Genomic DNA, 14806 nt, shown 5'->3' on the forward strand with positions numbered 1-14806 from the left:
GATACTTCGAGTCCTGGGAGGACTCGGTTCCACATTCTGAAACCCAAATTTTTGAGATCACACATACATACACACACACACACACACACACACACACACACACACACACACACACACACACACACGATTTTACCAAAGCACCCAGCTAGATGAACTTATTTTCTTTAGATATACCAAGTTGTTGAAGAATGATTAAATAAGTGTTGCAGATAACCAGCACAGCTCTTGAAACAGCGTTTTTATTTGGGTTGTGTCTGTGCTCGAACATGAGAAAAATTTCAATCTGACTATAAAAGTGCTGGCTCCCCAAGTTGGGTGTTACATTGCAGAGCGTCCCATCTGTTCTGAGGGGACCCTAAGCTGGCTGTTTTGTTTGCTTGCACTTGTTAGTGGATGTTAACGTTTTCACTGTGCCTTTTGATGAAGGGTATGCCACTATGTTTAGGTACCTTGGCAAAATTTAAAATCATTTCCTTAACTGGACCAATGGAGAAGACGTACACTGCCGTCGCATGGCATTGCTTACAGATTCTTCACAATTATTTAAGTCTACTGTAACTACCCAGCAATCTGAGAGTTAAATAGTCCAGGAGCCCAGAAGGTTTATTCAAGTGAAAAGCGCCAGAACGTTTGACCTCATGGGCTGATGGGGTCATCCACCGACGTCACAAAAATGCATTGCTGCCGAGTCTGACTTGTGGCTTTCCCCCCAAAATCACTCAATTAATGACGCCATTACCGATAAACCTATTTTGCTCAATATCTGGAAAAATATGCATGATGATATAACGAATAAGGTGTCTACACCTATGTTTTCATGTTCAATCATTACACTGACACCCGCATTATTGCTTGAAAATGTATAGTTTACAATGTAAATGTTTAGTTCACCCACTCGGTTAGCAACGCCATTGCGGAAAACCCCATTTTCATTAATATCTGAAAAACACTGCATGATAATATCACAAATAAGGTGTCTATACCCATGTTTTTATGGTGAAATATTACAATGCCAACTCGAGTGCTTGAAAATGTTGAGTTCACCCTGAAAGTTGCCTGCTGGAGTCGTACCATCTCTGTCATTTGTTACAATGTGGCAAATAATGCATTGGTCTCTGTCCCTTTTTGTTATTTACAGATCATGGCAAATGATACCCCCGTTTGTATAATTTGCAAAGAAAGAGGAGAAAAGAAACGTGCCCTGAAGTGTTTCAATTCCAGCAACTGGGAAACAGCCAAAAATGCTGCTAGATGGCGAAAGGCAATTCAAAGTGACAAGTTTTCGAACACCTCTGAAGAGATCAGAACAGCTGAGGGCCCAGAAGGCAAATATTACCACTCAGTTTGCTTCAGTCGATTCTGTGCTGTTAAGAGAGGAGCACCTCCAAGCACCGAACCATCTGAACCACCTCAGAAGACCACTCGTTCAAGTTCCGATCATCCTTCTACCAGCATGAGAGGCGTCCTTGGACAGGAATGTCTTTTTTGTGGACATAAGAGTAAGAGGAAGTTGCAGAAAAATGAACCCCTCAGCCAATATTTGACCACAGACAGGAGCAAGGCAATCCTTCTTGCTGCTAAGAAAAAGTGTGATACTAGGATCATTGGACTAGGGGAAGATCTTTTTGCAAAGGATGCCAAATACCATAACACTTGTGACCATGTAAGACTGGATGTGACGGATGAAGAGCAAACGTCGAATCGGAAGATGCACGTTGAAGCCTTCAAAAACTTGTCGATGTTCCTCAAAAATTAAGTCGTCAAAAACAAAACTCCCATGTTGGCGTCAGTAATTTTTAATTTGTACAAAGAAGAGTTTCTTGCTCTTGGAGGAACACAGGATGACATTGATAAGTACACTACATAAAGGCTGATATCGAAGATAAAGGAACGATTACTGGAAATCCTCGTTGACAAACGAGTTTAAAAAAATGACAAATCCGTCGTGCAAAGTCCTTCCTCGGCCCACCTGAGCTCCTGACCACTTACAAAGCTTTCGTCCGCAGCCTGATGCAGTACTGCTCTCCCCTCTGGGCTGGTACTCCTGCCTCCCACCTTTTTCGCCTTCACGTTGTGGAAACCAAGGCATTTCGGATCATTGGCATCTCCCGCAATGAGGCTGAGTCTTTGGGCTCTCACTCTCTCACCGCAGGCTGGTCGGTGGTCTTTCTGTCTTCTACCGTCTCCTCTCCAGCCTCTCCCCCCCCCCTGCTCTCTCTGCGATTTGTCCCCACCACATTTCCGCAGGCCTCTCAAGGTCCGCCAACAACCCCCTTCTGGTAAAGCTACCAAAATCACGAATCGCTCCTCACCTTCACTCTTCCATTCCTCTTTTTTCCCGCCTTTGGAATAAAGTCCCTCACTCTATTCGATCTCATTCTTCCCTCCAGGCCTTCAAAACAGCTGTTCACCACCACCTCTTATCATCCCCCATCCAAATCCTCGATCTTTTCTACCCCCGTTAATCCACCCCAAACCCACCTCCTTCAAATTCCCTGCTTTCCTTCCTGAAAGTCCCTGTAATGTCCATCTTGTTTACCCTGTGTACCCGCCTCACCCCTCTCCCTTCCACAGATCTCGTTTCTCTATTCCACACTGTTTTGTCCTTCCCACTCCCGCCCCTCGTCTCATGCACCCCTTGCTGTGCGTTGTGTGTTAGCTCTCACATGAGCCTCGATAAGGTATACAAAAAAATAAAAATCTGGAAACTTTGTATTCCACTCATCACTGATGTCTGCTGAGGCATTTGCTATGCTGACTGATTCCAATGAAAAGATTGAAGAAATCAAGTGTGCTGCCATGGCATTGCGGACAGAAATTCTTGCAATCCCCCAATCAAAGACCCTATCACCCACTTCAGTTCACACCCTGAAGGAAAATTCCCCAAGTATCCCCGATCTGATTCTCTTGTTCTTCCGTACTCTCATCGGTGGGTTGCAATCAGAAATTGATGTAAATAACTCCAATAGGGATGTGATCGAGAGAAAAGCATTGAAAAGCAAGAAAAGAAAAGCAGCTGGTGCATCGGATGCTGTGTTCAACTGTACCAGAGGAAGAATTAAGCCTTGGAAGCATCAAGCCCTTGGGCTCTGGTTGGGAACACTGACAGGATCGAAAACAGTGTTGACGACCCTGAACCGCTTTGGTAATTGTATCAGCTACGATGAAGTGAAGCGTCTCGAGACTGAAATGTTATCTTCCAAAATGTATCAAAATGTATCAAAAAAGCTGATGTCAGGTCAGGTTCGATCTGTGACCTGCTACAGGTACCATGTAAACCTGTACTAACCTGTTCCATGGTCAGGTTGTCGGCGACTAAACCGTCTCCCTCGACCAGGTTTTCTGGTGAGGGGGGTGTTTGGATATCGACACCCAGAAGGATTAAAAACAAAACCTGTCAAAGGGCGGAGGAGCTCCTTGTGAGCCAACGGCCATCCATATCTAGTGCCCAACTGTGTCTGCAGACATCCTCCTGCAGTTGGGTTACTTCTTATTAGGAGGTTGGTGGCAGGATTTGCACTCCGGCCACCGTAAAACCCTTCATTCCGCAAAACGCAAAAAAATCTGAAAACCCACTCCGTGGGAGTACCTCCTGTGCAGCTTCCCTTCGCAGGGCAGCTCACCGGATGACGGGATTGGGGCAAAGCCTTCGGGACCCCCAATCTTTGATAGGAGGGAAACCACGGGGTAACATCCCTGGGTCAGATTGCGGGAGAGTTTGTCGGAGTGGTGCTGAGGTGTTGTCCACCAGACGGCGGTCTCCTTGGGTTAACCTGAGGCGGTCCCTTCGGGTGGGTGCCTGGAATGTCCTATCCCTAAGAGAGGATGATCACCTGTCTCTGTTATCATCTGAGCTCAAGCGTTTGGACATCGGGATTGCAGCTCTCTCTGAGGTTCGGAGACCGGATTGCGGCGAGATAATGGTGGGTGGTTACACCTACAATTGGTCTGGTCGCTCTGATGGTTACCATACCCAAGGAGTTGCTGTAGCTGTGTCCAATAAGCTGACCCCAATGATAATTGAGGTAACACCGGTCAACGAGCGTATTATGAGATTAAGGATTCGTCACTCCTTAGGTGTCATTTCCCTGGTCTCTGTTTATGCTCCGACTGAGGCGAGTGATCTCACCGTGAAGGATGCATTCTACGCCACACTCGAGTCTGTGGTTGATCAGTGCCCCAGACGAGATACACTTCTAGTCTTGGGGGATTTCAATGCATCGACTGGAACTGATAGGGATGGTTATGAGGTGTGTGTTGGTCCCCATGGGTCAGGAACTATGAACCAGAATAGCACTAAGTTCCTTGACTTTGCAAGAAGTCATGGACTCAGGGTGGCTGTTTCATGGTTTCAGCGCCCACAAGCTCATCGCTGGACTTGGTATTCCAACGCTGGCGGTGTGGCAAAGGAGATTGACCATGTCCTCATTGACGGTCGTTGGAGGATGATCCAAAACTGCAGGGTCTACCAGAGTGCTGAGTTCCTCAATACTGACCACAGGCTTGTTGTAGCAACTCTAAAGCTGCACCTTAAATCCTGGAGAATGGTACCATCCCAGCCTAGGCTGGATGTTGCCAAGCTCAGGGATGAGAGAGTAGCTGAGGAGTTTGCGAACAGGCTGAGTGGACACTTGGGGGGTCTGGGTGCTTTGGGGGGTCCTGAAGAGTTGTGGAGCGCCTTCAAGACCACCGTCCTTGATGTTGCCGGTGGATGTCTTGGAGCTCACCACAGGGCAAAGAAGAAATTTGTCTCTCAAGGGACACTGGATACCATTGACCAGAGTCGCAGGGCCAGGCTGAATGGCAGAGTTGAGCTGTTCAGGGAGCTGAGGCGTAAAACTGTACGTGCACTGAGGGTGGACAAGGAGGCCTATGTGCGAGGAATCTGTGAGGGGGTAGAGCCTCACCTGTGGACAGGTGATTCTCGTCCCGCTTACAGGGGAATTCGCGCACTACGTTCATCCAAGCCCATCCCTCGGAGCACTGCAGTTCGAGCAGAGAGTGGTAGGCTCTTGACAGAGGAGTCTGAAGTGAAGGCCCGCTGGGCCGGTTACTTTGAGCGGTTGTACCAGGCTGATCCCCCAGCTGTCGAGTTGGACGTCAAGGGTGTTACAAGCCCTGTTGCTGACCCTCGAATCAACTGTGGTCCACCTTCGCTTGTGGAAACACGGGCTGCGGTGAACCAGTTGAAACGGGGCAAAGCTCCAGGGATCTGTGGCATCCGTGCCGAACTTCTCAAGGCTGGTGGAAATGCTGCACTCGCGTCGTTGCATGCAGTTTTGTGCTCTGCCTGGAACACAGGCATCATCCCAACTTACTGGAAGAGGGGCCTTGTTGTCCCTCTCTGGAAAGGGAAGGGTGATCGCCAAGACTGCAACAACTACCGAGGGGTGACGCTGCTCTCAGTGCCGGGCAAGGTCTTTGCTCGGATAATTCTTGATAGGGTACGCCACCATCTGCTTGAGCACCAGCGTCCAGAGCTGTCAGGCTTTACACCAAAGAGGTCAACGATTGACCGTATCCTTGCCCTTCGTGTCCTCACCGAACGCAGACGAGAGTTTCAGCAGGGGCTGCTTGCAGCCTATGTTGATCTCTGTAAAGCGTTCGATTCAGTGAATCGGGATGTCCTCTGGAGGATTCTTGGTCTTCGTGGGGTGCCACCAAAACTGATCGATCTGATGTCTGAACTCTACTCTACTCTGGTACTGAGAGTGCTGTGAAGTGTGGTGGTACCATCTCTGACTTATTTCCAGTTGTTACTGGAGTTCGTCAGGGATGTGTACTTGCCCCCACACTTTTCAGCACTTGTATGGACTGGATTTTAGGGAGGATGGCGGAGAGATCAAGTTGCGGTGCATCGTTTGGGAATGTGAAGATCTCGGACCTTGATTTTGCAGATGATGCAGTCATCTTTGCGGAGACTTTAGACATCCTTTTCGGGGCCCTCGAGGTGCTGAATGAGGAGTCGGAGCCGCTGGGATTGTGGGTTTCTTGGGTCAAAACTAAGATCCAGGCTTTCGGTGACATCTTGGATGCTGCTGTCCTGTCTGTGCCTGTTTGTGGTGAGGATGTTGAGGTCGTGGAGAGATTCACTTACCTTGGCAGTGATATTCATGTCTCTGCTGGCTGCGAGTCAGAGGTCAATAGACGTCTGGGTCGGGCCTGGGGAGTCATGGATTCACTGGATCATGGGGTGTGGCGCTGCCGGTACCTGTGCGGGAGGACGAAAGTCCGAGTCTTCAGGTCCTTGGTACTTCCAGTCTTGCTCTATGGGTGCGAGACTTGCACTCTGACCAAGGATCTGAGACGGAGACTTAATTCCTTTGGTACCAGGTGTCTTCGGAGAATCCTTGGCTATCGCTGCTCAGATTTTGTGCCCAACGAGCGGTTGCTGAGAGAGACTCGGATGAGATTTGTTACCTGCATAGTCCGTGAACGTCAGTTGCGGCTGTATGGACATGTGGCTCGTTTTCCTGACGCTGATCCTGCTCACCAGATTCTCTCAGCGAGGGAGTCTCATGAGTGGAGGAGGCCAGTGGGCCGACCACGTGCCTCATGGTTGCAGCAGGTTGACCATCATCTCAAGGAGATGAGGATGGGCCTGGCATCTGCCTGGGGGATGGCCAGATGGAGGCCCCTGGAGTACCGGCGGAAAGTGGACGCAGCGACGCGCTGTTTTGGCACATGCTCCCATACCTGACCTGACCTGACTGAAATGGCCTCCACCTGCTCTAACATGGAACAGGAAACTCCTGCTGGTCTCCATCTGCACGATGGATTGGGAACAGGTAATAATAATAATAATAGCAATAATAATACAAATACACGTTTGTGGTGAAAATGTTGTGTTATTACCTTTTTGTATTTTTCAGCATTAGCCTGGGATAACTATGATCTTAACACCGTGATACGAAATGGCAAGGACTGTTTTTATTCAATATCAACAATTACAAATTATTAGTTAGAATATTAATGGTCGATAGAATAAAAATGGTAGATGATGATGATGATATTTATTCTTCTTTTTCAGCATTAGCCTGGGATAACTACGATGTAAACACGGAGACACCAGATGGCAAGAATACTCTGCATTCAACAGTAGGGACAAAATGGATCATTCAAGGAAGAGTTTGCCCGGTTTGTAATGGAGGAATGGAAGAAGCTCCAATATGGTTCAATTCTTGGAAGAAAAACACTGTTTCAAAATGGTGGTGTGTGTATGGCGATGAAGAACGAGGATGATGTGCTGCAAATGGAAGAACCGAATCACCTCCATTGTCGACATGAAGAAGCTGACACACTCATTGCCTTTCACGCAAACAACATTTCCACTGGTAACATTCTAGTAAGGTCCACTGATACGGACGTCTTCATCATTCAGCTTGGGCTTTCTGGAAGGTCGGAAGGGATAAACATCATCATGGACTATGGATCTGGCAACCACCGAAGGTACATTGATGTCACTAAACTAGCTGACATTCTTGAGAAGAAACAAACTGGTATCACTGAAGCACTAATCGGCCTTCATGCCTTGACTGGTTGTGATTTCACATCGTTTTTCTACAGAAAGGGCAAAGTGAAGCCCTTCCAGCAGATGGAATCAGATGCAGCTCATGTGATGGCATTGTGATCTCCAACAGCGGAGGAGGTAGACGTCCAAGCTGTTACATCCTTTGTCTGCGTGCTGTATGGCTTCAAAACCTCTGACATTAATGAATCCAGATACAAGGTAGTGGTGACTAAAAGGAGCCCCTTGCCAGAATAAAGAAGATAAACTGTGCCTCTCTTCCCCCGTGCGCCAAGACACTTGGTAATCATATGAAAAGGGTGCACTATGACGGGTGGCAAGAATCTGGAAGAGAGCTGATCAGACAGATCCAACTTGTCCAGTAGATATGTAGAATATGAGGCCAAGATGTTCACTTCCGGAAGAAAGCATGAAAATTTGTATATAGGGGTTTTTGAGTATGCTGAATCCATTTCTAACCGGATCCACGCTGGCAAACCAAGGGATCACACTCAAAATCAAGAAATCCAAGATGGCCACCCTGCGTATGGTCGATTTTGATATTCCGTCAGAACTTTGGTTCTATTTGACATAAAAACATGATCTTGGTGCCGATTTATAGGTTTTTAGGGTCAAAGAATTCAATGAGATGCCTTAAAATACCATAAATGTGATTGGAACAAAATCCAAGATGGCTGTCCTCTGTAGGTAATGCAAATATCAATCTCGTTGTTTTTTTTTTCTGTTTGGCATAGAACATGATCTTATGGCTAAATATAGGTTTTTAGGGACAAGAAATTCAATCACGTAGCTTAAATTACATTGTATTCAGAACAAGATCCACAAAAGTCATCAAAACACTTAACACATAGGGTGAACAATTCAATGAATTAATGCTTTATTTTTGTTTACTTCTCAGGAAGACCATACATGTATATCATTTCATTATTCTAATGTTTTATTTTGTTTTCAGAACTTTCCATTAATCTGATAATTTGTTTCATTTTCAGAACATTAATCTGATTAGGCTACATATTGTATGACTAAAACTGAAATATTTGGTGTAGATATCTCAGTTATATAAATATAACAGATTTCACTTTCTTTTCAGGAAAGATGGTGACCATTCCAAGGTGCATGCCTACCTGTAACTAACCTGACGTAGAATAGACTAATATGGCAACCAAGAAAATAAAGCTGGACAGTGCTTCTGATGTGGTTTTGCCCGAAACAGATTGGACACTTTGTGCCCTATGTCAAAAACGTTCATCGGAACCGCTGAGAGACCCATCTCAATCCAAGGATGCCCATCAGTCCCGAGCCTATGATACAATAGCTGAACATATCCAGGAGCTGCACTCACTTGGTGCCCTGCCAATGGACATAAATTTGTCACGTTTGGATGACGGCCAAGGTATAGCTGCAACTCTTTCCCAGCACAATGCAAAATGGCACAAAACATGCCACATGAAGTTTAGCAAAGAGAAAGTTGAGCGTGCCCGCAAGAAGATAGCCAAAGTAAGAGAGACTGAGACTTCTCCACTCAAAGGCAGACTATGAGGGGCATTCCCTGGTTCCTCCATTCAAACTGACAAAAGCCTGTCCTGCTTCTTTTGTGACGACAAAGTGGAGGAAGGTTATCATAGAGCTGCTACAGCACAGATAGACGCAAATGTTCGAAAAATGGCAACAGAGCTTCGTGATACCCGACTGCTTGCCAAGCTGTCCTCTGGTGATATGACCGCAATAGATGCTGTATACCACAAACAGTGTTTGACTGCCTTATGCAATAGACATCGCACACTTGTCAGGAAAGAGGCTCAGAAGGAAGATCCACATCTAACGCCTGAGTCTATAGCCTTTGCCGAATTGGTATCCTATATTGAAGGGTCTCGACAAGAAGAGCATGCTGAACACATTTTTAAGCTGTCAAGCCTTGTACGACTCTACAGGTCACGACTTCAGCAACTTGGTAGCGATATGCCAGAGCACCCAAACTCAACTCGTTTGAACGAAAAGCTTCTTGCACAAATTCCTGACTTGGAAGCGCATAAAAACAAGTATGAGGTCGTGCTGACATTCAAGGATGACGTTGGAGAAACATTGTTGGAGGCAAAGAAACGGGACTGTGAGAGTGATGCTGTTGTTCTTATGAGAGCTGCTATATAATCAGGAATGAGATATTTCAGAAGCACTATACGTTCACAGGATCACTGACATACGAGCAGTATGATGACAACACGGCCTCCTTGATGGCGTTAGTTCAGATGGTACTTGGCGGTACAAACATAAAAAATCAGATGGAAAACAACCATGTTGTGAAAACAGCTGCAATATCCATAGTTGAATTGATTACATTCAACACAATCAAAAGTAGTAGAAGAGAAGCCACTGCTCCAACGACTCGGCACAGCCTGGAACGTGAAACTAGACTCCCTCTGTACATTGGGTTGCTGATCCACAATAAGACCCGAAAGCATGACTTTATCGACACCCTTTTTGAGAAAGGGTTGTCTGTATCTTATGACCGAGTACAACAGATAGCAACTGATGTAGCAAACAGTGCATTGGCCTCTTTTGAAGATGTTGGAGTTGTGTACCCCAGAGTCCTGAGAAAGGATCTTTTCACAACAGGCAATCTGGACAACATCGACCACAATCCTTCATCCACTTCAGTGCAAACTGCATTCCATGGAACCGCCATCTCTCTCACACAGCATGTTACTAATGAATGTGCAGGCACAGAGCTTCAGAAGACCCCTATCATTGACAAGAACAAGGAAGATGAAGCCAATTATGGAGTCATACATGACTGTCCCACCGGCTGCTTTCCCAGATGATAGCCCTACTCCACACAAGACAGAGGGACAAGCTGTTCCAGAAAAGTCTCCAGTTGATTCAGACGACATGCAGTTAGCTTGGGCAAACTCAGCTGAAAATCTTTTGAAGAAACCTGAACTGAATGCAGATGATGATATTTCTTGGTCGGCACATTTCGCAGCATCACAAGATTCCTGCCCCAGACCACCAGCAATATCTGGACTCATGCCATTATTTCGAGAAAATGCTCATTCTCTGGCGATGGTAAAGCATGGTATGGATGTAATCGCTCAAGCTACAGAACTTGTACATCCTGGACAAGTCCCAAGATTGACCGTTGATCAACCACTGTTTGTAATTGCCAAGAAGATACAGTGGACCTGGCCAGAAACCTATGGGGAAGACAAGTTCGTGGTGATGATGGGCGGTTTGCATATCGAGATGGCCTTGCTCAAAGTTTTAGGAGACTGGCTAGATGGCAGTGGATGGGTGAGTGTGATGACGACTGCAAACGTTGCAACTGATGGTAGAGGTGATGCTCTCAAGAAGGGATCATTCACGGCCCGTTCTCAGTAGACTCATCAAGTAACAGCTGCTGCACTTTTTTGCTTGCGTAACCAAGCATACAATTCCTACAAAATGGAAGTTGAGGCAGAAGCAAATCCAGCGATGTCATTCAATGACTGGTGCACACTCATGGAGACTCAGCTTCCCCAGTTTCAATACTGGAGCAAAACCTTCAACCTTGAAGTTCTCTTCCTTCAGTTCATGCAATCACAGCGCGAAGGAAACTTTGAGCTATACATTAGCACCCTGGGGAGAATAGTGCCTCGGATGTTTGCCATGGATCACTTCCACTATGCCAAGTGGTTACCAGTTCATGTGTGAGATTTAATGCAGCTACAACATGAATGCCCAGGTGTTTACAAAGAATTCAGAGGTCATTTTGTAACCCAAAAGACCACCCATTGCTTCTCCATGATGGCACATGACCATGTGCATGAGCAGCTTAATGCTGTGCTGAAAGGAGATGGTGGGATAATTGGCATCACTGAAAATGAATCAGCCCTCAAGCGATGGTTGATTGCTGGTCCTGAGATGGCCAGGATCATACATGATGTTGAAGTGAGCCTATCTCATAAGGAAACCCATGACAACCGACATCATGAACAAACATTGACCACACAAAAGAGATTTGCCTCAAATGTACAAAGCATGATAGATGTTATGAATGAGCTTGGTAATCCCTTCACAGAAACGAGCACTGATCTCCTCACACTGGACACAAAGGTCATCATGGCTGATGAAGTCATCAAAAACATCTCTGAAGCAGAGGAAATAGGAAAGAATCAATACAAAACATTCGTTGATTCACGGTTTGTGAAGATGGAGAAGCCACTCTATGAAACTGTTCCAAAGAACAATCTTCAATTGTTCAAGTCTGGAGAGCGGAAAGTGCCCTCAATGAAGAAGTCCAAATTGTCAAACATGAAGAGTGACCTGCAACTGTTTTCTAGAATGTACATATCTTGCCAAGCACGAAATGGTGATATGGACATCTTCTTCCAGCATGAGAACCACTCTTGGCCACCGTCTCTGGCTAAAAATAACATGATGCGACTCAGAGAAAAAGCTGAATTGCTGAAGTGTTTGGAACCACTAGCCCAACGTCCACAGAACACACCTGATGTGGATGTAAAGATCTTTGACGGGGCTGCTCTCGTCCACACATTGGATCCGAAGACTGCCACAACAAACGTGAAAACATTCAAAGATTATGCAGAGTTTGTCTTTGTTCCATATCTCAAGAGGCAACTTGTACATGTTGCACGAGTAGATGTTGTGTGGGATTCCTATAAGGCCGACAGTCTCAAAGCACACACCAGAGAGGGCCGAGGTACTGGAGAAGCTCTTCGAGTTTCCGAGAAAACACGACTTCCACACAACTGGAAAAGCTTCTTGCGTGTTGACAGCAACAAGACTGAGCTCTTCAGATTTCTAGCCACTGTTATCGAATCTGAATCAACAGTGCCAGGGAAGATGCTGGTCACAACGAAAGGTCAGAATGTTGCCTCCTCTGCAACACTTGATGTTTCTGGGCTTCAACCATGTTTACACGAAGAAGCAGACTACTGAATGATGCTTCACTGCTTCCATGCCTACACCAATGGCATGAAGAGGATCATGGTGCACGCTACTGACACGGACGTCTTAGTTCTTGCCATTGTGACTGCAATCAGCATGGAAGATTGTGAACTTTGGTTAGCTTTTGGCCATGGTGCACACTTTCGGTATATTGAAGCACATGTCATTGCCAGTGAGCTTAGCAATGATTACTGCAGAGGCCTCCCATTTATGCACGCCATATCAGGATGTGACACGGTGTCTTCATTGAGCTCCGTCGGTAAGAAGACCGCTTAGGAAGTATGGAATTCACTTCCAGACATCACTGAAGTATTTCTACGGCTGTCTGCTACTCCCGATGAAGTTACAGAAGCAGACCTGAAGGAACTCGAAAGATATGTGGTTCTGCTGTACTCTCGCACGTCACAACTCACTGATGTGAATGAAGCCAGGAAGCATCTCTTCTCCTACTGTAATCGGAAGCTGGAGAACATCCCACTGTCACGTGCAGCACTTCTACAACATGTAAAGCGTGCTGCTTACCAAGCAAGATACGTCTGGGGTCAGGCATTGGAGGCCAATCCAACACTTCCAAGTCCTTCCGAGTGGGGGTGGCAACTCGACAGTGAGCGAATCTGGGTGCCCTTATGGAGTACCCTGCCAGAAGCATCAAAGGGCTGCAGAGAACTTATTAAGTGTGCATGTAAAAAACAGTGCACAGGAAGATGCCAGTGTGCTAAAGCAAGCCTCCCGTGCACACAGCTGTGTTTTTGTGGTGGACAGTGTCCTAGATTAAGTTCCTCTTTTGACATTTGTAATACAATTTAAACTCATTTCATCTAGTTTGGTATTATATCAGTAAAACCGTTTATTCCCTGCACATTACCAATAATGGGAAAAAAATGACAAGTGTACATCTATATTCTTTGTGAATTATGAGTGTGAGCAATATTGCTCTCAATGGTTCATCGAAATTTGTTAAAGGTGTAACTGGATCTTCCTACTGATACATTTTATAGTAATAAAAAATACTTTATTGAATTTCTTGTCCCTAAAAACCGATATTTAGCCATAAGATCATGTTCTATGCCAAACGGAAAAAAAACGAGATTGATATTTGCATTACCGACAGAGGACAGCCATCTTGGATTTTGTTCCAATCACATTTATGGTATTTTAAGGCATCTCATTGAATTATTTGACCCTAAAAACCTATAAATCGGCACCAAGATCATGTTTTTATGTCAAATAGAACCAAAGTTCTGACGAAATATCAAAATCGGCAATACACAGGGCGGCTTGGATTTCTTGATTTTGAGTGTGATCCCTTGGTTTGCCAGCGTGGATCCGGTTAGAAATGGATTCAGTATACTCAAAAATCCCTGTATACAAATTTTCATGCTTTCTTCCGGAAGTGAACATCTTTTTGACATATTGACTCGACTAAACTGGTGGGGTGAGTCCGACAGACTATGGATGGAAGTTGTATCAAAACTGCTTTGAACCAGACTGGTATCCAGGAAGTTCAGTTCCAGAGTCCCTCACAGGCCCGCATGAGGATGATGGGGATGGCGTGGAAGATAATTCAGTAGATGAGGAAGAGTCGGATAATGCTTGGAGTGAGGACAGTGATGAGAGTGATAGAGAAGACTTGTAATGCCAAGAGGACATCAAGTTAATTATGTAAATTGCACATTTGCAAGTTTTCCATATATCATTGTTCGGTAATGGCGTCGCTTAATGAGCGGGTGGGCTCCACATTTACATGGTAAACTACACATTTCCCAGTAATAACACAGGTGTTAGGGTAATGATTGACCATAAAAATATCGGTATAGACACCTTATTTGTGATATTATCACGCACAGTTTTTCAGATAGTGTGGGTTCGGTAATGGAATCGCTAATTTAGTGGATGAACCATACATTTACATGGTAAACTATACATTTTCTAGCAATATGCATAGCATCAGGGTAATGATTGACCATGAAAACATAGGTATGGACATCTTATTTGTGATATTATCATGCATAGTTTGCTAGATATTGACGAAATTATGTTTATCGGTAATGGCGTCACTAATTGAGTGATTTTGGGGGGAAAGCCACGGGTCAGACCCGGCAGCAATGCATTTTTGTGATGTCGGTGGATGACCCCATCAGCCCATGACGTCAAACGTTCCGGTGCTTTTCACTTGAATAAACCTTCTGGGCTCCTGGACTAAAAGGGATTGCTCTATTGCATCATTGTGGACATTATTACTTTACAGCAGGGTGGAGTGTTTCCTCTATTTCTGCTGTGTGCTTCTTTACAACTTGCTTTGCATCTTGTTTTTAAGACGTTGCTTGTTCTCTC

At 45.5% G+C, this 14806-nt stretch overlaps 2 protein-coding genes across 2 annotated transcripts in view; both read left to right on the forward strand.

The window, feature by feature from the left end:
• Positions 1-14806, forward strand: part of LOC147014086 (stAR-related lipid transfer protein 3-like) — a 107446-nt gene that overhangs the window by 78665 nt on the left and 13975 nt on the right.
• Positions 9189-14799, forward strand: LOC147014089 (uncharacterized). Its single transcript, XM_085851747.1, has one exon. The coding sequence runs from the start codon at positions 11222-11224 to the stop codon at positions 12461-12463; it is 1242 nt and encodes a 413-aa protein (XP_085707873.1). The 5' UTR covers positions 9189-11221; the 3' UTR covers positions 12464-14799.

The sequence above is a fragment of the Eptatretus burgeri genome, chromosome 13, assembly GCF_056783735.1.
Source record: "Eptatretus burgeri isolate ZD-2024b chromosome 13, Ebu_testis_v1, whole genome shotgun sequence".
In the NCBI taxonomy this organism is placed as follows: domain Eukaryota; kingdom Metazoa; phylum Chordata; class Myxini; order Myxiniformes; family Myxinidae; genus Eptatretus; species Eptatretus burgeri.